Source organism: Candoia aspera, chromosome 8 (genome assembly GCF_035149785.1).
Source record: "Candoia aspera isolate rCanAsp1 chromosome 8, rCanAsp1.hap2, whole genome shotgun sequence".
Taxonomy (NCBI): Eukaryota; Metazoa; Chordata; class Lepidosauria; order Squamata; family Boidae; genus Candoia; species Candoia aspera.
Window position 1 is genome coordinate 30,875,035 of NC_086160.1, and position 26,668 is coordinate 30,901,702.

The 26,668-nt window shown below is 35.5% G+C and overlaps 1 protein-coding gene across 1 annotated transcript in view; it reads left to right on the forward strand.

The window, feature by feature from the left end:
• Nucleotides 1-26,668, forward strand: part of SPOCK3 (SPARC (osteonectin), cwcv and kazal like domains proteoglycan 3) — a 152,562-nt gene that overhangs the window by 49,186 nt on the left and 76,708 nt on the right. The window contains exon 4 of the mRNA XM_063310818.1: nt 9,641-9,755. Within this exon, the coding sequence (XP_063166888.1) occupies nt 9,641-9,755 (115 nt within the window). The remainder of the gene's footprint in view (nt 1-9,640; nt 9,756-26,668) is intronic.

Here is a 26,668-nt window from a genome sequence, read left to right on the forward strand (position 1 = left end):
TCTCTGTCCTCCCATCCTCCTAGAAATTAAGCTTACTGCCATGTGAGGAGGTTGAGGAGAATGTGGGCTAGGCAGGCATGGACTTTGCTCAGTTTGAAGCTCTCATGCATTCAGATGAATACCTGAAAAGAGCTTGATTTATACATTTGTTCTATATTTATAGAATAAATATTTTATACCACAAAATAAATCCTGAGATTTCATTTTAATTTGAGTTTAATGAAGTGTTTTAATTTAATTTGTAACCAGATGTTAATATTGTGCATAATGAATATTATGAATGCAATCAACTCTTCATATATAAATGGTATGCATATGCAAATATGTAGGTTTATTTTTATCTATAACTAAATAGGCTACTACTATTGTGAAGCCAGATAAATATATGTTTGTAATGAAAAATTCACACTTGGCTTATAATAATTGAAGTTTTTTTCCCCATTGCTAACATTACAACACAGACATATGCACAGATATACTACTTGTTGTCATTTAAAACTTCTAAAGGTAAAGGTAAAGGTTTCCCTTGACATTAAGTCCAGTCGTGTCCGACTCTAGGGGGCGTTGCTCATCTCTGTTTCAAAGCTGAAGAACCGGTGTTTGTCCGTAGACACTTCCGTGGTCATGTGGCCGGCATGACTACACGGAACGCCGTTACCCGCCCGCCGATGCGGTACCTATTAATCTACTCACATTTACATGTTTTCGAACTGCTAGGTTGGCAGGAGCTGGGACTAGCAACGGGAGCTCACCCCGTCACGCGGATTTGAACCTCATAAAATTACTATGTAATTCAGGAAAATATCCTTAGAATTTAACAAATATATAATCCATGTGTACTATAATTTTCAAGTTTGAACAATTTTAAATGTAATTTGTAAATGTATACAAAACTATATTGTTTAAATTAGCTTTCTACAGTCTGGTATGTTTCAAAACTGTTGTACTGCATGTCCTGCGTTTTCTAGCAATCAAGGATGGAGGTTATAGGAGTTTCAAATTTTAAAGATACAAATGGAAGTGGAGAGAGTGGAAAATGATTTATAGCTCAGTCTTTACATCTTGGTTAGATCTAGTCAAATTATTGCACCAACCCTATATAGTATTACTGGAAATTATATTAAAAATCTCAATATTCCCAAAGTTCTGTATGGTGACTTATGAGCAATAATGTTTTTTTTTTAGTCGTGTCCAATTCTCAGAGACTCCATGGGCAAATCCCTGCAGTTTTCTTGGCAAGGATTTTTCAGAAGTGGTTTGCCATTGCCTCCTTCCTAGGGCTGAGAGAAACTGACTGGCCCAAAGTCACCCAGCTGGCTTTGTGCCTAAGGCAGGACTAGAACTCATGGTCTCCCAGTTTCTAGCCTGATGCCTTAACCACTACACCAAACTGGCTCTCAAGAGCAATGTATTTAAAGCACCATAAAATCACAACATGCTTTTTGTGAGAAATTGCACATAGTCAATACTTTTGTGTTAGTACTACTGAATTTCTTTACAGGAATATCCTACTATGCGGAGAAGAGTTAATATGATTATGGCTATTAAAAAATATACCTGTATGTAACTTCCCATGAATACTAAATAGTTTACACATAGCTTTGTATATATAATTAATTGCTTAAACTGTTAGCTTCATAAGATGCATCCAAATAAACTAGTATGTTATTTGTGTATCTTTAGATAAAAGCTTAACTTTTGAAAGCACATGAATATTTAAGCTACAGTCATATCTTTTCTTTAAAAACAGCAACAACCATACATTAAAATACATTATTTGGTCTGTGAAGTACCTTATTACAAAGAGAATCTCAAGTTGGACATAGAAAGCTACACTGTGGGAAATTTCTTCTCTCTTTTATTTTGAACAAGTTAAACAAATTGGGTATAATATTTAAAATGGACCAAACATTTCTCTGATGCTAAACTGCAATTATAGAGAAGATTAAGGTATAATGTGGGATAATACTCTTTCTTACTGGTAGGATTATATTCCTTGGAATACTGTTGTATATTTATTTTGTATATAAAGTATGTTTAGGGACTTGTCCTATATAAGCAGACCTGATAACACATTTGCATCCTAGATACTATGTATGTGAATGCTGCTACTTACATCTATTGGACACTGGGCCCTTAGGCTGTATTAAAATATTGTATCTAATATACTAATGTCTGCCAGATTCAGAAATCAGAGAAGCATACCCAATGAGAAAATTTTTGTCCATTCTATAAACTGATCCAAATAAAGCTTTTATAATTATGTTAATGCTTGTAGTTTCCTTGGTGGAACTCTGGATGAAAAATGATTTATGACAGTCACAATTTCATAAAATTTAAAGAGAAAGCAGTGTAGCAAGAGCTGTGTACTTTTGGGGGTGGTTAATTTATTAAACTGCCAAAAATGATTGGAGCTATTACATCAGTTCCATTTGCATTTTTATGTTAACTAAAGAATGCTAACACTGTGGATATAAGTACATTTGTTCCCTGTCTTATGTCTCCAATTTAACACTGACTTAGAGGTTTACCACTTAATTTTATTTATTATTTATGAATTCAATTTATATAGCCACCCATCTCACTATGGTGACTCGGGGTGACTAACAGCATATAAAATCAAAATACAAAGAACATAAACAATCAATACATATAACAGCAACCAGTGGAGCCTGATATTTGTAACTAACTAAAAGAAAATCTTGGAGTCACTGTTGATAGTTCAGTGAATATGTCAACTCAGTGTGCAGTAGCTGTGAAAATTTAAAAATCCACACTAGGGATCATTATAAAATGGATTAAAAATAAAACTGCCAACAATGTAGTGCTCTTATATAGATCTATGGAGCATCTGGAATATCTAGTTGCCACGATTGAGAAGGGGTATAATAGAGATGGAAAAAATGCAGAAGAGGGCAACTAAAATGAACAGCGAGATTAAGCATCTTCCTTATGAGAAATGGCTAGATGTTTCGGACGCCTGAGTTTAGAAAAAAGGCAAGTGAGGCGGAACATGAATGACATGTATAAAATCATGCATGATATGGTGAAAGTACATGAAGTGCATGAAGTTTTCTCCTGTCAAATACTCAGAAGATTTAGAACAAACCGGAAACAAACAAACAAACAAAAAGGTTGCATACACAACCTATGAAATTCATTATCATAAGACATAGTGATGACTCCTAACTTGGATGGCTTTAAAAGCAGATTCATGAACTTATCTATCAAGGACTATAAGTCTTAATGAATAAATGTTCTTCTAGATTGTGGGCAATATTTCTCCAAATACCAAGTGCAAGGGAACAATGGTGGGGGAAAAAAGGATGTCTCTATTGCGAATGAGCACCTCGGAGTCATCTGCTTGGCCACTGTGGAATGATTACCAGATCTGGATAACCACTGGATGACAAAGGAGATACAGAAAACTTTGCTGTTTTGCAGCTAGCTTTATAAATCTTATTGGAGAAAAAAAAACCTAAATTATTTATCTCTTTGAAGAAACATTACAGCAAAAACAACCAAGGCTTATGGTGTTTCAAAAACTAACAAAAACGGCGTTTGTGAACTAAGGAGTCAACTTGTCAGATGTTTATGTTTTCGTCTTAATTAGGAAGACTTTTAGTCTGTGTCAATCTTCCCCAATCTAGTACCCTCCAGATTTTTGACTTTTGGCTATGCTGGCTTGGCTTGATGGAGTTGGAATGCAAAACATAACAGGACACTGGGAAGTTTAAGCTGTTCTCTACAAGCAAATAATATGGGACATTTATTTTGCAAATTACTCACCTAGTCCCTTGAATCTAAGGCAAACAGGCAAAAATATTCTTATTCAGGAGACCTCATGAAATGCAAAGCATTTGAAAGAGCTGCTTTGCAGTGGTTATGCAGTGGTTTGCATAAAAATAATATATTTTCAAATCATTAAATCAGTGCACTATTTTCAAGGCTCACATGGCTGCTTAAGAAACTGCTCCTAGCTGTCTCTGCATCTGTGTGCACGTACAACCATTTCACTTAATGAGCTCTACTCTTGTTTCCTGAATACAGACATTCAATAAATACAAATATTGCTGAATATATTTAGAAAATATAGGCAATAAATAGCCTTGCATTTTAAAGTGAATCTGGGGGCTTACTTACATAGCCTTATGTTCATTGAGTTCATGTTCTTTCTTCATTAGTTTTTGGAATTTGCATTAGGTACAACTTAATATGGTTAAACAGCTTTAAAAGGTAACCCCATGTGAAGTACATTACAATAATTTAATTTTAGTTCTATTGAAGAAAAACAAAATGAAGCTGAGCAGTTATGTAACAACGAACACTTTTCTTTAAGTTTGGTGTTTGTAATGTCTCTTCTTTGGTTTAGCTTAACACGCTCCATGTAATTATCTCACAGTAAGCACAAAAGGCATACAAGTTTTGCTTTGTTTAGATACCATGTACTGTGTCCACTTCTGGGCACCACACTAACAACAACAAAGATGATCAGAGCCCTAAAATTTAAGCCTAAGAAGACAGATTGAAGGAACTGGTTATGTTTAACCTTGAGAAGATTGAAGGGGAAGACATAACAGGAGTTATTTATAAAAATAATAAAGGCAGGATAAAAATAAAATAAATACTTATATGAATGACAGTTTAATTTGTTTATATGTACCTACTCTACCTCTCCTCCAAAAGCTCAAGGTGGTAGGTATAGTTATCTTTCCTGATTTTATTTTCAGACAACAGCTCTACAAGGAATGTTACCCCAAAACATAGGATTATCATACTATAGTATCAACCCTCAGCTTTGAATGAAGATTTAAATCTGTACCTCCTTGGTCCAAGTTGAACTATTTATCCTTCATATGTTTTTTTGATAAACAAATAGATCAGGGCTTGGATAGAGTGTATGTGAGGCAAATTTTCTATAAAGAAGCAGTACTTCCCATATTTTACTATTCTTTGGAAATTATCCTACACAGACTTTTGACTTTAGTTAGACAGCTGCTGGTTTACAACAATTTTAACAAAGTTTATTAGATTTTCTTATGCCTAACTCAACTATGATCTAGGATTTGGCAATATAGCTTGTATAATCATGTTTTCATTTTATTTTTATATGTAGTTAGGTGGATTTACATTTGCATATGAAACCTAGAACTTCTGAATACTTACCAAGATATCAGAGTCATCTGGTTATGATGGTGGTGGTGGTGGTGGGGTGCTGCATATAATTATACCAGTTGTGTATTTGGGGTATTTTGCATAAAATGTGTAATTAAATAATTTGCTTAATTTGCATCGTGACACACACAACATCACTCTGATAAAACATCAACCATACACGCAAGCAACACTGTTGAATAATAATTATGTATGGAGTTTATTTGCTGTATACTCATAAATTTCTCATCACTCTTAATTTTTAAAATCACATTTGACTAATAATAATAATAAAAAACCCTGGCAACCTAGCATGCTGCAAATGAACACAAGTTCAGCATTGATTTAAGTGATCTTGGTTAATAGACTTCAATTTCTGCCTAATGGTATATGCTTTTGTGCATGCATTAAATGTCATTCCCATATTACCCATATGTGAAATGCATAAAATACATATGTGTGAAATTCCATTCTGTTTTAATGGACATTCTATTTTAAGAGATATCCCTTCCCTCCATTAGTAATTAATGTCTGAAGATAGGAAATAGTGATGAGGGCTTACTCTATAAGTCTCCAAACCATCTTTATAAATAATGCCTCCAGGCTTCTTAGGTTGAGAGACATTCTTGCAAAATAAGAAATGGTGGGTGGCTGCAGGCCAGTTCTTTGTTCTGATGCATGATCAATCAGCTAGCAGATATCCTGTGAACCTAAGAAGTGGCTTCAGAAAGTGAGCAGGTTCTTCTTTTTCTTTTTCTTTTTTTTTTAATGCTGGGTATGGCTGTTCCTTTTGATGTGATCTTTGTGTACTGTATACTTTTGCGAATGATATATAATACAGTGGGGTGTTCTAACTCTGTGTTTCTTTGAGTACCACAAGTTTGTCTTCTACGAAATTGGCATTTTGTTTTGATTTGTGGGGGAAAAGGGATTTGGCATATGGATTTCAGACACACACCTCTGCTACAAAGTCTGTTTCTTGGCTAAGTTACTTTTGAATTTGCTTTCTGTAAAATGAGGGTTTGATTCAGAAAGCAAAGCTTCTCTAACTTTAAAACTCCTTCCTGCAAGTTAGTTACTGTAATTTTTGTTACTTGGTGGAAGAGAATTAATATTTGGCAAAGAGGAGAGGATAGTTTAGTACTTAAAATTGAAAATCTAGGTGAAGAGGTTGCAGCTGCTTCTGCTGTCCTAATTTTTCTCTAGGCTCGCTCTAAGCCCTATTGTAAGCTTGTTGCTGAAAATACAATGGCAGTTGCTGAAGCTACTTTGCTTGCCACTTTGTTTTTCAATGCTGGGGTTGAAATTGTGTAAGAAACTATCAATAGTAATGATCTGTCCAAAATTAGGTTACTTCAGTTCCTCTATGTAAGAACAGGAAAATACCTATCTGAATATTGGATTTAATATTTATTTTAATATAACAAAAAAGTAGCATGGAAATTTTTTTTTGCCAAATGTGCTGATGATATTTAATTACTGATTTATGAATACTCTCAGTGTCATTATTATAAAAATGCATAATACTAACATGTCCAGAATATTTTGGCTAGAATTGGACATAGACAATTTCCACTGCAAAATGAGTAATATTTGTATTTAGATTTAGAGTAAAGATTAAACTGTGAACATTGGATCCTAATGCTCTAATTGTGAAGAAAAAATATAATGTTCATAATAGCAAAACTTTTGACATATGTTTTGTGTCTTCTCAACTTGTATTGTACATTATACTGTACATTCATATACTGCATTTTCATTCTTCCTGTAAATTCTGGATTTGTGAAAATCAAGGCATTAACTATTTTTAATTCTTAGCAGTATCCAGAATTTACCTAAATTACTCTGCCTGGATTCATAAATGCTTCTGTAAAGATAAGGAATGAAAACTTTCATTTCAAAGGGAAACTTTGGAACTATTGACTTGGGTGGGATTTCTGTGAATGTGGATTGTCACAGCCATTCATATTTTATCTATGTCAACTTTCTCTAACCTGTTGCTTTTCAGATGCATTAGACATCGGTTCCCATAATCCTTAGCTAGCTCAGCCAGATACCACAAGTCTTGGAATAAAATCCAAATATGCCTGATAAGCACCAAGTGGATAGATGCTAATCTGTGTTATGCCCATTCACAATATTATATGCTGACCTGTTGTATACCAAATTGCGTGTTTGAAGTACCATTGCTCATTGTAAATATCTAATATTTTCCCCTTTCCCCATCTGAATTCAATTCCTAAAAGTAAGGAATGAATACCATAAAACATTATTTCCTTAAGACATTTGAATTCTTTCAGGATGTGAATAATCAAACAGATCTTGCTCGAGTCTGGCTGTCCATTGTATATAGAAATGCTGCAACTGTCACATTACTCTCCAGTGTAAAGATGGTTAATAAACTTGCTTAAGCTAGTACTGCAATCTTACATTAAGGCATAAGCTAGCTTTGCAGTATTACTATTAGCTGGCTAGATATGTCACATGTTGAATAGGTTTTAAAAGAGGTAAGCAAGCTGATACTCTCCATTTATTTTGGAATACAACTAACAATCAAGTATTGATCATGCAGGCTGGAACTCATAGGAATTGCTGTCTAAACCATATTAAAGGAATTAGGTTATCTATTCCCTGCTTAGAACGTAAGAACAGAAGAAGTGTCCTTCTGTATCATTAAAGATCCATCTAGTACAACTTCCTGTTTCTAACAATAGTAATCAGAGGCATCTGTGAAGCCTATAAATAGGACATGACAGTAATAGCCCTAGGTTGGTGCTGTTTCCCAAGAGCTACTATTATGTACAGAGTGTCTTTGAAGTTGAAGAGTTCCAGAAAACTACTTTCATTAGTAGCCACAATATAGACCAGTAAAGAATAAAATGCATCATATATCTGTATAAATTATATCTTTTGTTGTTTAGCAGCTTGATATTTTTTAGGCCAACAATAGAAAAAATGCATACGAATGACCAAAACTTTATTTGCCTGATTGTTCCATCCTTATTTATTTTATTTTATTTTTATCCCGCCTTTATTATTATTCCTTCCCCTATGCAATAAATTTTCAATTCATTTGTCAACAGTTCTGTTTGCAAAAAGTTTTTAAAATATATAAGTAGAATACTTTCCCCAACAGTAAATTAGAACTGTTAAGCATCAAATGGCATATAATGTTCATGCTGTACATGATTTTGGAAATTGTTGCTTAACAAGAAAATTGATATATCAATCAAACATTTAAACTACTTTAAGTTGGAAATGAACACAGCTCAAATCCATATGTTGCATAATGTAATAAAACTGAATATTGTTTTTAATATGGTTAGAGCGGAGTGGTATGAGTTCCTTCTTGCTGAGTTTCTTTATGATAGGTTGTGCAATTATTTTACATTTTGATTTTGAGATGGTAAACGTTTGCCCATTGATGTGTGATAATCACAGTTAATCAAAATTCTATCCTTGCATATCAACATAAGTTAAATTGTTCATTAGCAATTTGTCATATGATTGTGCTTATCACATAAAACCATGTTCATATGAATTTGTGTATAAAGAAAGTTCAGCAGCAGGGCTCAAAGCATTGACAGGATATTCAGACTGGAAATGTTAACAAGACATTTATTTAGGATATAACTGAACACACTGTTCACCATGCTTAGGCATTAATCCATCACTTGGCCCTAAGTGTACCTTTTTGCAAAACTGTAACCTTTACCACAATGCACATGCCAACATGAATGCACATGTGTGTACATATAAGGACCAATAATGTAAATAAGTATTTTCCCAAAGAAAGGCTACTCTGAATTTAAGACAACCATTTTTTGCCAAAGAAGAGTAGACAAAAATCAAATTACTGTAGACGTGTAAACAAAAATCCTGTGCATTGCCCAGTGTCTGCACTTTGTTAACTTAGGGATACAGTTCCTGTTGGAGTTTCTCTCTCCACTCACCAATGTCTCTATGTGGCACACTTTTGTGTATTTTTGTGTGTATATATAATCTGCCAGAAGCCACACTTCAAAAATGGGTTGGGCCAGGATTATATATAATCAATAACTACTAATTAAAAATAACTGCCTGTAAGGTAAAGGTAATATATAAATTACCCATTAACCAAGAGCAAAACAAACAAAAGCCAGGATGGAGATGGCAAAGGGGGGAAGTTAGCTGTACTGGGAAGGAAGGAAAGGGAAGGAAAAATGGGAAATAAGGGGAAAAATAATTGAATAAGGAAGGAGAGAGAGAGAAGCCCTTCAGCAGGGAAGTCTGCAGGGACCTCTGTTCCTTTCAGCTGAATGTAAGAAGACCACTCAGTTCACTGCTAACTGTTAATTGTTTATTTCAGGGAAAGACCTGGTCTTCCTAGCGGGATCAGTTGAGATACTTCATTGCCCATTGAGGAACTAATACATCACTTATAATTGCTGTATGTTTGTAGAAAAGGTTCTTTTTTAAAAAAAATATTCTCTACAATTGTTTTTAGCTTTAGATCCAGCTAAAGATCCATGCTTAAAGATGAAATGTAGTCGTCATAAGGTATGCATTGTGCAAGATCAACAAACAGCTGTTTGCATTAGCCACCGGAGACTGACACACAGGTAAATATCTCCATGTTATTGATCAGTAATCAGGACTGTTAATGTATATCTGTATTCACTGCTGTATTTTTGCATCATTTTAGAGGTGAAGTAAACAAAAATGTGTGAGAGTATATAGACACTGTAAATATTCTGTGCATGAAAAGATCCTTCATAGACTCACTATGAAGTGAGTCACATAGTAGGTGAGTCACATAGTAGGTGAGTCACATAGTAGGTAACCTCAGCAGAGCCTTCAATGTAAGTTGAACTTGACATAACACAGATTTAGCTTATTTTCAATGACGCTTCTGCTGGAATAGTTTCTGCCGGGCTATATCCATTTTAAGTTTTTCAAAAAAAAAAATCATATTAATTGTATTTGGACTAGTACCAAAGAAATTAAACATTGGCTATAGCACTTTGTGAGAATTTCTACAAAGTATTTTATACACTGAAATTCACTGGAGAATTAATATTTCCCTTCAGAAGGATGAAATGCTGAAAGAAAAATATTCTCCTTTAACTTACTGTAATGGTATCGAGGGATGACCTTGGGAGACAGGACAAAGGGATGCAGCCAAGGTAATTGTCAGATAAAAGGGAGCTGACCCCACAGCAGGAATGTGGGCAGGGCAAGGGGATCAGAAGAGACCCTCCCTAGTTTTGGGGCTGTAAAGGGGACGGGAGGAGAGAAGTACTTTCAGACTTGCAAGATTCCATTAACATACAGTAGCTTTACAATAAAGTAGAATTAGCTCATCTGATTGCAATTTTTGAGGAAAAACAGCAATTTGAAAAAAAAAGGAAGAAAATTGTACAGATAATGTGATGCTCCAAGAAGACTACAAGAGGCCACTGGTCTACTACAAATCTTTCTACAAGAGACGGGATAGAGAGTATCAATATAACAATTCTTTAAAACATCTAAAGGAGAAATATATTCATGCTTGGATTAAAGAATTATAATATTGAATTTTGTAGGCGTAATGTAGTTTCACACAGAGAAAAAAAAATAAAGAACCATGGTTCCTAGCTAAAACTCAGACAATAAGTCCTTTCCTGGCATCCCCAGGATCATCCAAGGAAGCCAGGCACATAGCTGTGCACATAGTGGCTACATTGAAGAGAAATCTGATGTGCCTACCCCCTTTAGAATTTACCAGAAGGAGCTGTCCTCTGAAGCACCTATGGTGAGAACCCTGGAGTTCTTGGATGACAACCAAATGGTGGCAAAGAGATACCAAAACCTTTAAACTCTTTAGTGATGCAAATGTTTGCAGCTTGTATATTCTGCAGGTAACCCAGAATTGCTTCTTGCAGTCAAAGGAAAGGACAGTCCAGATATATTTTCCTGCTCCTTATGCTTGTAAGAGACTTAACTACTTCAGTGAGTAACAGGGAAAGTAATCTAGTATTAACCTACACAGGGGACCTTTCACATTGTAACCTTTTGGGGAATTTTATACACAGGATTTTTCATGTCCCAAAGTAAAGTACTCTTTGCAGTAAATTATACTGCAAATATAAAGATTAGTGATGGTCTGTGAGACTAGATGCAGTATGAATGTATTCAAATAACAACCTATGCATTTTATGCAGCATTTCAGTTTAACAGTCTGATAGTGGGGGAAGAAATTCAGTTCCAGAGTATCTGCTTTCCATGCAGAAAATCTTGACATCTCTGTAAGGGATAGGAAAAACCTCAGCTTAAAACTGAAGCTTCTCTTTATCATGAACAACAGTACCATGGAATTTTACCTCTGCTTTAGACAGAACCACAAATCACATGATCCAGTACAGTAAACTTGTAAGAATCACAATAATGTTATATTCATGCCTGTTCTTATATACATGTGTAATTGACATATTGTACTGTGTATATTTTATAGGGTTTTGCTTATTGTTCACAGATTACTGTGTAAACATAAAGATGCTTCTTGGCTGGTCAGTGTGATCTAGTTCCTGAATGAATGGATATAAAAGTGTTTATCTTGAATCTGCAAATTATACAGTTATAGGATTTTGGTGATGTGGGGAATTTAGGGCAGCAATTAGATGCTAACATCTTACATAAGTGAAAAACAAGGCAAGTTGCTATTTTTTCAGTGAGAAAGTATGAAAGACAATATTATATTTCATGCCATCTATCAAATTATGTCAGTACTTTTACTGTCATTGATAGTAACTGTTAAGCATTTAGATAGATTGAATTCTCTTGCTTTCCATTACATAGATTTTCCTCCTGTAATGAAGACACTGCCTTAAAAAAAAAAAAGCAAACAAGAAAAACCATCCCCTTTCAAGTTGAGGAAACACATTTTCTTGCCAAATTCTGAAGTTTATGCTATCATTGGTGGCTGATAAGCATAGCTCTCAAAATAGATAGCTTTAATTGAGTGCACCTGCACTGCTGAGGAAAGTGTATCATTTTTTAAAAAAAGATTTTTTTCTTTGCTTCACAGAAATTCTAGCCTGTGTTGATAAATTGCAGATTTAATAAAACTTAAACACAATTGATTGTGAGGAATCATACTTCCTAATAGACATCTAGGTCATCTTGATTTATTTAATATGCCTCAAATCCCCTTTCATACAGAGAAATGGATGGAAGCCAGAATAGCTTTTCTGTATCTAAAATGCAAAACTGGAAGGTTGATATAAGTTACTTTGCTAGTACTCTGTAAAGTGTCTCTTGTTGTAATAATATAGAGTATAGGGATTCTTTGGGGAAATGGTACAGACCACTGACAAGGAGAATGGTGTTATTTTCCCTGTGTTTCTATGTGGTTCCTTCATTATTATTTTAAAAGAAAGCTTTAGGGTATTACTTAATTTCTAAATTAACTCTTATGAGCATCCTAAACCAAGCCAAATCCAAAAACACCAGAGAATTCCTGGAAGCCTGGCACTCAGACAAAGCAGCCATCAACAGACACATAGAGGTAAACAATATTTACATACCATTCAAAAGAGACAATCGAAAAGCCAAAAGACCAGTACACTCCCTTGCCAGCAATCAACACCCAGATATGCAAAAATCAACACTAGGATTAACACCAGATGAACAATCAAACAGCACAATACACCTTAATCAAGGAACTATTAACTCAGTCAATCAACCAAGCAGCAAACAACAGCCCAATCAAAGAACTCCCAAGGAGAGAACAACACCCCCACCAACACAAGCAGGGCAAGTATATAAAGTGAGAGCAAGGCCCACTCCCTCTTCGCACTGAAGATGTTGCCTAGTCTGGCAATGAAATGTCTGCAAGAAAACAAGGCTCAGAGAGCACCAAGGACTCCATAACTCTTATCATTAAACCTATATTATAGATTGATGTGTCTATTGCTATGTGTGTTATATGCTATAAATCCTGAAGAGTCTTTTATAGCTCTTTTCTCCTTTATCATACCACTCATTTATACTTACCTGAGCTATAATGGATTCCTGAGCCATCATTTAGCCCCCTTGAATTTAGTTGGCATCTGTTGCTGATGTGATAGTTTTGCACAGTCTTTCAGTCTGTGTTGGTGGGCGGTAGAGAACGGAAGGTGCTTTGCCTCCTGCTGGTTGGCTGTAGGCTGTCAGTGCCTGTCAGCCCTTTAAGGTAGACCAGAAGAGGAAACCAATGTTATGAATGCTAATGCTACTTTTATTATAAGGTTACAGTAACAGAATCTTGCAGGTCTGAATATTCTTCTCCCCTCCCTCCCTTTATCTTTATGAGAACTAGGGAGGGTCACATCTGAGACACTTTCTCAAACTACATTTCTGCTGTGGACTCAAATTTCTTCTATCTGACCGCTATCTTGGTTGTAGCTTCACATCCTGTTCCTCAAGGTTATTGCCCATCACATCATGTCTGCTGGAGTGCAGTGGCTGCAGGGCTTCACTCCCCGTTTTAGCTTTTCTACTGTTGGTTTGTTGGAATCTGCACCTGCTCCTTCTTCAGTATTAGCTTCCCACTGTGCTGTACTTTATATTGTTGGCTGTTCCCCTCTCTCATCCGCAACTTCTTTTCCTGCTCTCTCACATAAGACCCCCCTCCCCCATTCAACAGCTAATGTTGTCTTCCTTTTGTAATTGGAACTGCTTGTGTGATCCAGTGGTCCTCATGCTGTCTTATATACTTTGTATAATACATAAATTCAGTTGAACAGGCAGAGTAGGCAACCTGGGACCCTCCAAATATTTTGGACTGCAACTCCCACAGTTCTTTTTCCTTGGCCACACTGGGAGCAGTAGGGTTAAACCTAATCTGTTAGGAGTGCAAAAGCTTGCCTATTCCTGGAATAGTGAGAAATGACAGGTGTAGTATTTTAAGTAGTGTAGGCAACTTCATCTTAAGATAAAATTCAAATATGATTTGACATATTTGATAGCATGCCTACTTTAAATTATTTTCTTTATACTTTTAAAGGATGACAGTTATGTATGATTAAATCAGTTTAGCTTTGAATTAACCACTCTGTCATTTCAGAAATGTATGTCATGCCTTGAACTGCATTTGTCCATGACAGTTTGCATGGTAGATACTTTCTAAATGCAGACTATGAGATTCAGGTGGTGAGTTGTGCCATATTTTCATGTCACTCTCGGCAGTGCTACTGGCATATTACTTTGCATCTGATCAAACATGAGAATCTGCTTGTGGGATATGCCAAGAGTTCAAAGAACTTGGGTAGGTTGCATTTTTATTTTCATTTTTTTTGTGTGAGTTTGAGTTGATTTTTGACTCCTGGAGACTACCTGGACTCGTCCGTGCAGTTTTCTTGGCAAGATATTTAGAAGTCATTTGCCATTGCTTTCTTCCTGGGCCTAAGGGAGAGAGTGACTGGCTTAAGGTCACCTAGGTGATTTCATACCTAAGGCAGGACTAGAATTTACAGTCTCCTAGTTTCTAGCCTGGTGCCATAACCACTACACCAAACTGGCTCTCATTAAGATGACGATGATTATGATGTACATTAAGGTTTCATTAAATGCAGACAATATCAGATGGCTAGATGCTGGAGTTAAACTGAACTATAAGGCTAACAGTAAAACAGGACATTTTCACTTGGATATACCTATACATAAACATATACAGTACATAATTTACACTTGTAATCTTCCTTCATGAAGGAAGCAGTTTGTTTTTGGGAATTTAATGCAGATAAGTTTTTGTCAAATGGTAATCATTATTGCATTGAAATATTTGCATTAATTTCAGTATATATATAAAGCTTTTAATAATTCGGTATATTGATGAGCCTTATTTATGTAGTCTTTCATTTATCCACTTGTTCAATTGTATACTGCCAAAACAGTAAAGAATCACAGTAATCCAGTAAAAATCTACGATGTTAAAATGTCCACAAGTTTAATTAAAATCCAAATTGTAGCCAGTATATAACAACCATCACAATAATAACAATAATTAAAAATGAATAATACATCCAAAGTATAAGAGAAAAATGTAATGCAGCAGTTAAATTGAAATTGAAATTGAAATTTATTTGTTTATTTATTTATCAATCAGATTTCTGCCCATCTCCCCCACTTAGAGGACCCTGGGCAGTTCACAATAAAACAATTTAAAATTCAATAAAATCAGAATAATATCGGTAATTAATAAATATAAATATAAAATATAATTAAATCCAAGGAATGGCAGATCTAATTCCACCCAAAGGGCACAAGACCGGTTCCGGCAGGACTAGGGAACCAACCAACCCCAAAATCTGGTGACAATCAACTAGTCACAACTAATTCTTCTATAGGAGAGTTTTAGCTTAAGCAACTTCTGGAACATTAAGACAGATGGTGTGAGTTTTAATTCCAAGGGCACACTGGAACAGGGACTGAAAAACAGTGCTTCCTGGCCTCCATTCCCTTTATCTCACTTACAACTACAAGAACTCTTATTGTATGATAATTTTATTTATTTATTTATTTGATTTGATTTGTCCCCACCCATCTCCTCCCACTGGGGGACTCTGGGAGGTTATAATAACTTTTTACGGAACTCAGTTGTATTAGCTAAAGATTAGCATGCTGGTCATCAACTTATTATGATTCTAGCCCTGTGGTGCAACTTAATACTATATACAGCTCACTTTTAAATCTTTTATGCTAACTACAATCCACAATATAATCTACATAGTGTGACAACCAACTATGACCACTGTCTGGTTGTATCAGTAAAATAAACAGGGCTGAACTATGCAAGAATTGTAGAATAAATAGAGCAACAAGAGAAGAGATATAGAAAGAATACAGAGCAATTGAGAATAATAAGCTAAGAACAAACCCTCCCAGCCATAGCAATTGTTAGGAGGGTAATAACACAATTATTATGGTTCAAATATGCTGCATGGAATGGCAGACAGTAGCTTTCTGGTTGTACAACAAGAGAAGCCAAATAGAAACAATTGAGCAGTATACACCCAAATACTTTCTGTTTATTGTATCTAAAGTATATAGTACCTAAGAAGCAGGTTAATACTTCTAATAAGATGAACCTAAATGTCGTTAATGAACATTAGTCTATATTCCTGCTGTAATTAACAGTTGTATACACTTTGAGGAATATGCAATAGAAGTCTTAAAATTTTTGATTTGTAGATTAATTCAAGGCATCTTGAATCTTTGTAATAGCAAGGCTGTGAACCGTAAAGCAGAAGGCTAAGTATCATAACTACAGTATATAAAGAAGCTACAGTACTGTTTTGTTCCCTTGTTCGGTTTCCTTAAGCAGCATGGGATTGAAGGATATTTTCCAGATATTTAAAGATCTTGATTTGTTCTATGCATATGTAATTTATTTTCCAGTGATGATTATGGGTAGTAAGCCTTTTAGTAAAGATCTTTATTTTTGTCTTGGAATGATGAATTTCTCTCTATAATATAAGGCAGGGCCTTGGAGGCTTAGCCTTAAGCCTATTTGTCTTACAGAGAGGAGGACTGCATCATCAGCTTAAAGAACTGAAATTGGTTTGTCTGACAGTTTATGGGGGTAAAATTCATTGTTTGTCAATGTTACAGAAATAACAACAATAGTAACAATAACAATAACAATAATTTATTAAACTTGTATGCTGCCTGACTTTCTGGGTGGCTCACAACAATCCATCAAATCACAATAAAATCAATAAAAGATAAAAGATAAAAAATAAAAGATGGCAAGTGAGATGAAGTGAGGGGTCTCACTCTCCCTTGCCAAAGGTCTGGATGAAGAGCCAGGTCTTCACAGCTTTTCTAAACAACAGCAGAGTGGGGGCCATCCAGATCTTAGGGTGATTCTTGTTCCAGAGGGCAGGCCCATATCAGCGAAGGCACAGTTCTGGGATCTTGCAGACCAACCTTTTCAAAAACCCTCCCCACAAAGGGAAGGTTGGAGTCTGTTCAGTACTTGTCTAAAACTGTTGGGTCCAAGGATGGTCTATTAAGGGAGTATACCACCATTTCTTTCAAGGTAGGATGTACCACCCCTTCCTTCAGAGAGGCCAACACTACAGCCTAGGCCCAACTACAGGTCACCCCCCTGGCTGCTTGTACAATCCAGGAGGGGCTTGGGTCCGGTAAACAAGTGGTCCAGCTGACAGCACTGAGAACCTGTCTACTTCCTTGGGAGTCACTGGCTCAAACTCATCACAGATCACACCCCCAGACCATGCCCCAGACCATGCCCCAGGCAACTCTGCCTGTTCTGCCCAGTCAGAGTCCAGGTCAGAGTGAATCTGAGCTAAACATAGAAATCTAAAAGATGGGGAGCTAGGATGCACTTGCTTTACCCATCTTTGAACAGGGATTGGTGCAGAGAGGCACATCTGACTTCCAGTGAAATATTTTCATGAAGTCTCATGATTGGAAGTTTTTGACTGAGTGAAGTATTTAATCAGTTTTTCTTTTTCTTTGTTTTGTTCCTTATAAAAAAAGAACTGGGGACCAAAAGTAGCAAAAAAAAATAATCATGCATTTATTTTTGTACTGTTCTCCACAGTCTCCATCCTAATCACCCCTGATTTCTGTCATACAATAACAAGAGCAAAATATTTCCTTTTCATTTGTCTGAAGTGATCAGCTATGTATTCTATGCTACTTGGTTACTGTTCTTTACGATGGATGATATGATAAAAGCATAAAATAAATTTCAAAATAATGAACTAGAAACTCAATTTTGTACAATATTCAAAACATCACTTATTCTGGTTCTTTTCTGACACTAGCTAGTTTAGACAGAAGTCTCTGATAGAATAACATGGGTTCACATTAGAATGCTGACACCTTTCTTTATATTTTTCCTAGAGATTTTATAAAGCATAGCACTTTGGAAAAGATTTGTAAGTGTTGACAAAGATTTTTTTTAAAAAATGTACTCTTTAAAACAATTTCTATTGTTAGAAAGTATCAGGAAGGCAGTGCTTATGTTGAAAGAAGTGATCCTCAAAGGGCATGGAAAATCAGGTATGCAAGTACTAAATGTGAAACCTGATTTTCAATGGAACAGTTTGAAGAGCAGATCAGATTGAAGAAAGTACACTGCCATTATTTAAATCAGTGTTTCTCAACCATAGCAAATTTAAGATGTATGAACCAACTCCCAGTATTCATCTCCCAGCTGGGGAATTCTGGGAGTTGAAGTCCACACATGTTAAAGTAGCTGAGGCTGAGAAACACTGATTTAAATCTCTTAGTTTAGATATAGTTTATATATAAAGGGTACCCTACAAAGTTTCAACCAGGGGTGTGTGTGTGTGTGTACTTACATATTCAACATAGAGAAAAAGATACACATACACATTCTCTTCTTTTGGACACACAAACATATTTAGGATATGCAAAACCTTTTGTATTCAGCATGCTGCATTTCAAATGCAAAGAACCTATTCTAAATGTAAAATGGGCCTGAGATTGAAACATTATGTTTTGATCTCAAAACACTTCCAATATGTTTCAGATTCAAAGCACATCCAGGGTGAATGAAAAAGACATTTTTTTTTTTGCTCAAAACAACTGCTTTATGTTTCAGACCAGGTGTTTCATACTGAAAATGAGACACTCTGAAAGACCATTAGCTCCTACAGAGGGTAAAGAAGACTACATAGTGTTGAGAAATAATTAGAAGACTCTTACAACTATGAAGATTATTAGAAGAATTTTAGAATGGTAAATACAGCTTTACCAAGATGACAATTTCTCAGCTAAACAGTTGACAAAGAACACTATCATATTAGGCACTTAGTCCATGACTATCACAATCTCGCTTGTGTTGGATATAGTATTTAAAATAATTGTTCTGATAGCTTATGCATAGAAATTTGCTTTTGTAAACAAAAATAGTTTATTATTTTTGGCACCAAAATCTTTCAGATTGGTGGGCAGGGGAAAATGGCCTCTTACCCCCTCCTCATTATGTGAAAATATTATATAGTTGGCAGAACAAAAGGAATGCACATTTTGAAAAAGTTACTTGAGTTCTTTTTCAGCATAAGGCAGTTTCTGACAACTTAGTAACCTCCAGATGAACTCTCTGAAGTCTCAGAGTTCTCAGCTTTTCAAATGAATTATATTTTCGGCGTTAAGTAACAACTATTTGATCTGTTTCTAAAAAATAAATTAATAATTATTTTTTCCACCTGCTATATTCTCAGACCAAATGAACCTTGCTTGATTACAGTACACATTTTAAAACAGCTGAAAACCTATTTTAAAAATTCTAGACAATATTTCCACAAGGAATGTTAAACAAGGAACTTGGCACATGGCTAGAAGATTCCAAGGGAGCATTATAAATATTTTTCATTGAGAGAATTAGAAATCCAATGCACTGATTATTTGTAAGAGAACCTTGCTATAATCATTCTATGCAAAAATAAAGATTAGGATCTCCCTCTCCCTCCCCCCACCCCTGTGGAGTCCTTGGTGCTTTCTGAGCTTGGGTGTTTGTGTGCAGATGTTTCATAACCCAGTCAAGTAATGCATCATCACTGATGTTACCTAGTCAGGTACTGAAACATCTGCACGCAAACACCCAAGCTCAGAGAGCACCAAGGACTCCACAGTTCAACCTTGATCTACATATGTTCTCTTCTCTCTCCCTACCCTAATGCTTATTCTTATATCATATTCATGTACATATATGCACATACACACAGATACAGACACATAGATATGCATATATCTCACCCCTTCCTATATGCAGTAAATGTTTGTGAAAATTTCAATTTGTCCTAAGTGCTAGAAAAAACAAGCCAAAATATAAGAACCACTGGACTGAGTCCATCTGTATTTAAATATAGATTATTATAACATATAATGTTACATATTCTTTAGTATATATTTTTAAAAAAACACTTTTTCCTGTACGACTTAGGTGATGGAATGCTTTACTATGCTTTTTATCTTTGCATAGGCAGTAATTTAGATTGAAATCTTACTTTCTTTTCTTTTTTTACTTGCATTACATAATCATTTTTCAGCCAGAATTCTGTTCTGCTCAGCTAGAATTCTGTTCTGTTCGCTAATTCAAGTTTTGTTCTATTATATAACACTATGTAATGTGCTCTAGTAAAATCATTAAGATTATTCTGCATTTAAGTCTAGCTGCCCTCTTATTATTCATGTATAAGAAAATATGAGATATATGTAACTGATAATAATTTTATTTGAATGTGTGCAATTTGGGATATGTATTAGATGATGGATGAGTTTGTGAGCTGAGGATGAATAGAGGAAAGATAAAGAATACATGTATTTTATTAAAGAACTGGATTAAAAAGCATCATTTAATTAAAACAATATTTCTGACTAATGTTTACTTTGGAGGATTTATTTGAAATGCCTGCTTATAAACACGCTAGCATATTAGCCAAATCTAACATAGGAAGAGTGGGAACCTCCAGCCGACAGAACCTCTGGATCCAATTCTTCTCACTAGGAACAGTCTTATATCTCATATCTTCCCTTATCCTTGTCTGCTTCTCTCTGCTACCTTCCCTGCTGAATCAGTGTTGATGAGATATTGCCAAAAGCTGGTTCTGGCATTCTGCTTCTTTCTATCCTCTTACTGACTGTTGTGTTTGTTTGTCTTACTGACTGTAAATGCTATGCTTTGGTGGAATGTGTTGGTGCTCTTTGGAAATCTTTGCTCTTCTTCTGTCATCTTCTAGAGCTCTTTGGGGTTCCTCAGGAAACTTGGAGCATCTCAGTGCTTTCCAGGCCTCCTCAGAACATGGGGATTACTTATTTTGGACGTGTCTAAAGTTGTTTCCACCTTTGGAGACCTGTGAATATTCATTTTTTTCCCCGTTAGATTTCTTAGTGTGAGTTTTAGCTTGATTCATGTGACGATGGGTAAAAGTTCCCTTTGGAGTGTTTTTTCCCCTTCGTTTTTCCCCTTACCTTTTGGGATGCTATTCATGCAAGTTATACATAAAGTGTGTAGGAGAAATTTTCAGTGCTCCCAAGAGGCTTGGATGTTATATTTCAACTGAAGGAAGTTTCTTATGATATAATTAACATGCTCAGTATAAAGTAAAACAATATAGTGAAACCTTGATATAATGGACTGGTTGAGTGAAGGCGGGGGGGTGTCTGTTACTCTCATATGTCCATTAAATTGCAAATTACAACATTCATGGTGATTTACATAAGTTAAGTAATGATTTCATTACACAAATGATGTATGTATATCACCATAAATGATGTAAAATTTAATTGCCTCACCCTGGCTCCTTTGGTTATAATGGACTTGCCCATTCCTTTGGGGGTTGTATGAATAAATATTTGGACTGTTGTGTCCAAATTCTACTCAGTGGGGGTCTCTTAAATTAAGGTTTCACTGTATAAGTTTTGTTGACATTTACTGTAGGAGGCATGTCTTTGAATACATAGGTTTTAGTCTATATATGAGGAGATGAAAAGATTGGCATTTAATGCATAAGGAAATGATTGGCATTTAATGATAAAGTAAATCTCAGAAAGCTGTGCTTTCCACTTTTTTATTTGGGGATCACAAATCCTTGAATCTGATTTAAACACATGATTCTGCTTGGTAAGCATGCATGTTTTTCTTATTATATACATTCTAGTTGCTTTGTTTTGCTATTATTCATAGCTACAATCTCAATTTACAAGATAAGACTGTATTTTTAATTTCTTATTAATTAATATCCTTAATTCAACAATATAACTGTGTATATGTATTAATAAATGGATTCCCAATTTCAAATAAATAAGGATGTTAGGATTTCCTCCTTTTAGATAAGGAAAGAAAAAAAACTAGGACAGTTCCCATTTTCTCTTCTATTTACAGGCATATGGAACCTGTATTCCTTTTTAATTATGGTCTGCTGCTGCTGCTCCTTCCTCACTTGCTTTTTAAAAGGCATGTATTAGGCAGATTGCACAGAAGCTGAAAACAAGGCTATTTAGGATGTAATCATTTTACATCATAATGCTGCTGTCTGAAGAAGCCCAGCTGGCACAGTTGAGTCTCCTGGAAATTTTTAGTCTGATTCATTATTGTGGTATGTACTTGGTGTATAGAAACATTTAATCATTCTTATGTTCCAAGCTCTATTCAATCTAGTGAAAGCTTTCTGTTTCTCTGTATGATTTGTGCTGCCAATCTGCTAGCTTGGAAAAGTTTCAAGCCTGCTTTACATGTTTGTTTGTACAGGAAGTAATGCTGCACGTAGGCTGAATTTACAGTAATTCCTTTGTAATGGACTAATGAGTAGGACTTTTTTATTGAGAAGGGTAACATCATATAGCTTTGATTAGTCCAATTAGTATGAAACTGTGCAATTGTGATGATTCTTACACTACCCCACAAAGTATTGCCTTCTCCTTTCTCAAACCCTGAAAAGCATAGGAACGATCAATTTAATTTTATGTGAAGTTGGAAGAAGTAAGGCTTAAAAAGATCTGTGAACATGCTGGGTACATGATAATCATCTATTTTATTTATACAGCAAAATCACAATGATTTGTGCTTGCTAATTAATAAACTACAGTTCTTGCATACATGCCATACTGATAGTGTCAAGAGTTTAGGATTATACATTTGCATACAGATGATAAAAGTTAAGCATCAAGGGAAAAGCAGAACTTAATGGAAAACCAGATGTCTTTAAAGATTTGGGACTTTTGTTATTATTATGGGCAATGCTATACTAGAATTGTTGCATCATAATTTCTTACAAACTGTATTAAGCAGAGATGAATGTAATTTTGGGGAAGCTGGCAAGGACCTGTCCCAAGCAATATCTGGCTACACTGAAGAGCAAATAAGAACATTTTAGACAATAGTCCATCATTTAATCAATATTCTTTCCTGTGTCTGGCTACATGCAATGAAAGAGGCTAAGTTATGTTCACATGTGAAGTATCATCCTCATACTTTTAGTAAAGCAGGCATCTATTATATGAGCAGTAGAGTCGGAATATAATAAATATTTCAATTTTAAAAACTTCTAGTGTTTTTTTCCAGCAGAGAAAGAAGAAGAATCTAAAATAAGCAGAGTAACAGCCCACATAATGAAATACTATAATAAAATTGTCACAACAGATACCAGTGCTCAAAGAAATCCAACATTCAAAGAGAGAAGGAAACAAAAGCAACAGTATAATTTATTTAACTTTTCCTCCAACTTCTTTAAAGAGCCTGATCTTTATCTGTTACAGAATTATAAAAATTGGGGGTTGTGGGACCTCCCTACGGCTACTTTTGGAGGGTGTATTCAGTGTGAATTCTACAAAAAGATGGTTATCAATGATCAATTGCCAAGCAGGGAATACATATCCATTTATTACAAGCCTTATGCACTGCCTCTCTCAAGAATTCTAAGAGTTTTCAAGAGTTCTAAGAACCCTACAGTTCAGTCAAGTCTTTCAGAAATCTTCAACACATCCTAAAAGACTTTCCATACAAGTTGTCTAAGCTGATGCATTTCTCTACTACCTTATCTCCTTGCCTGAGAATGAGGTTCTTTAAAGTAGCTTTCTGCTACATACTAGCATTTTGCCAGTACTGATGAACAAGTTTTGAATCTGAGTCCTTAAGTGGGCAAGGGTATTGTTTTATTGACAGGATCTATCTCAGATCCCCATTGTCCACTGCTTATTGCATTCAGCTTGCTTATGGGGCACCTAGCCAGTGATTCTGTGTAGTCATTGATACTGATTTATCTGATCCCTTATCTTTTGGTCAGTTTCCAGTCACTCTTAGTTGGTCAGAGGATGACATCCTATCCATGCCCTCCAAGTGGCATGTTCCAATAGCAATTTTATTTAAAATTTACGAAAATAAAAATGAGGATAGTCTTGCTCATCGTCACTTCTGCCTTGTCACCTTCAATATCGATTACTGCAATGTGCTGTACATTGGGCTACCCTTGAAGACCACATTGCAGCTGGTCCAGAATGCAGTGGCAGTTATAGACATACCTTGGTATGGCTATGTTACATCACCAGTCCATGAACTATGCTGGCTCCCAGTAGGTTTCCAGGTGCAATTCAAGGTGCTGGTTACCACCTATAAAGCCCTTCATGGCAAGGGGCCAGTTAATTTGAGTCACTTCTTTCCAATTATTTATGCTCAGCCGAATAGGTCTGTCAGGATGAACATGCTCCAGAGCTGCCCTTAAGAACCATCTGGAAGCTTCAGCTAGTTTAGTATATAATAGCCTAGGTAGTTATGGGCAAGCCTAGGTTTGCCTATGTAACACTTCCATTGTGAAAGCTGTATTGCTTGGTGGTTACCTTCTGGGTGCAATTCAAGGTTCTGCTTATTAACTTGGGTATTTGCAAGACCATCTGCCTACTCAGTGAGATTGGGAAGAGAAAATAAGTTAAGGTTTCACCTTAACTTGGTGGAATGTAATCATCCAGTGTCAAGCTTTAAGAATTACCCATTCTCTACTAAATTCCCAAAGAGCCCTGAAGACCTGGCATTTTTGGTGGATCTTGCACAGTAGGATGGGAGTATGGACTTCCCTTGAGGTGTTGTAGGGTGATGGAGTGAGTTGTTTTATTTTTCTGTTTGTATTTGTTTTGGGTTTTGGGTCTTTTTTTTTGGATGGGGGCGGGTTATTGTTTTAACTCTATTACTGTGTACTGGATTATAAACTACTCACAGTCATCTGACTGGAGCAGCATATAAGCCAAAATAAACATATTGGAGTCATCTGACTGGAGCAGCATATAAGCCAATAAAATAACATATAAAATAAAGTCAGATGTTCTTTCATATACAGTATATGTGAGAGTAATGCCTGCTCAATATGTCAGAGTACATTCAGTGTTGAACTGGTTCCTGAAGAGACATCATTGTGTTAGAAATGAAGTGTATCTATGATTATCACTATCTTTACTATCTTAGTAGAGTCTAAAGTGAATTCTAAACTATGTTAAATCAGTTATGTCAGTTATCTGACATAATCTTCACTAAGTCCATAGTAGGCACTCTTACAGTATGAGTGTACTAGCTTTTTAAGCAAGTAAGTTATGTTATCACAAAATTCCCACAGCATCCTTATCATTTTGACAAGATATCCTCAGGTACAGGCTGCATAATTCCAGGAAAAGCAGGACAATCTTAGAGAAGCATCTGTAAGATCCAGTGCTTTTATCAAAATGGGAAAAAAAAATTGTGCCATCAGGATGCAAGATCTGCTGCTTTTGCACACATATCATACTATCACACATGCAAAAGAGATAAAGCTTGCATCAGTGCTGCTTTTGTTGTTTGCCACCCCTTGGCTCCTTTCTGTAGATGCCTCTGCAATCTCACTGTTTATAATTTCAATCAATAATTGGCTGGCTGTAATAAGACCATCATGCTCAAAGATCCAGCATGTTTACTTCTAGTTGTAATTTATCACATCCGGAGAGGTTGATGGTTCAAGAAATCATTACCTTATTTTCCGTTGTGGCTTATGAGTGAAAATGAAAGATAGCCAAATTTTATATAATGGAATCCATTGTATCTTTGAAATTTTTGCTCCAAAATATATTACACTAAATGTGCTTTGATATAAATACACTAGAATCATATTATGACAGTAACAGGAACGTTGAAAACATTTTATAGTTTTAACCTTGGAATGGCTCATTCTGGTATTGTGCTGAACTTATTTGAAGTGTTCTGACTTCAAAATAGAGTTTGAATGGTCATCTTCAAGATCAAAAACTTTCTAGTACAGTTGGGACAGTCTGTTCCAATGTCAGAACAGCCATTCCAATTTCAGAATAAAAATTTGACATCAGAATATTTTGACCCCAAAACATTTTGGGTATTCCTTAACAGTATAGCAGATATTACAACACAGGAAGTTTTGATCCTGCTATCAATAGGATTTTTATCCATAACAACAAAACTTGCCTTTGTTAGAAACCATTATGTTGAACATTGGTACATTCCTCATTTCTTCTGCATATTCCCCCTTTTTTAAATCTGAAAAATGTAAAGATAAATGATGGGAAAAGTCTCATATATCCCTGTGTGTGTGTGTGTGTGTGTGTGTGCTGGAATTTCATCCTTGCTGCCATGATTGTTTTGAGAAGGAAATAGCTTCTCTTCATCAACAGCAAATGAACACCAGAATTATAATTTTCAGAACTTGGAATAAGTGATGGAGGAAAATTGGCAGAAGAAATTCAGGAAAATATGTCTGTCAGGTTACACTGATGTTACTGGGTTTTTAAAAAGTAGGTTAGAACAAATAAATTCAGGGTTGATATAGATCTCCCCATTCCTGCAAAGACATCAGGGTGGTATCCAGCAGTTTATAAAGAAATCTCTGACACATTATCAGCAGGGACCATATTAAGAGGAGTATATTTATGTTTTACACAGGTTTATAATAAGCAGAAGTTGAAATTGCCATAAATTACTATTATCAATATTACAAAAGACATCCAAGTATTTATTAATAAAGATGAA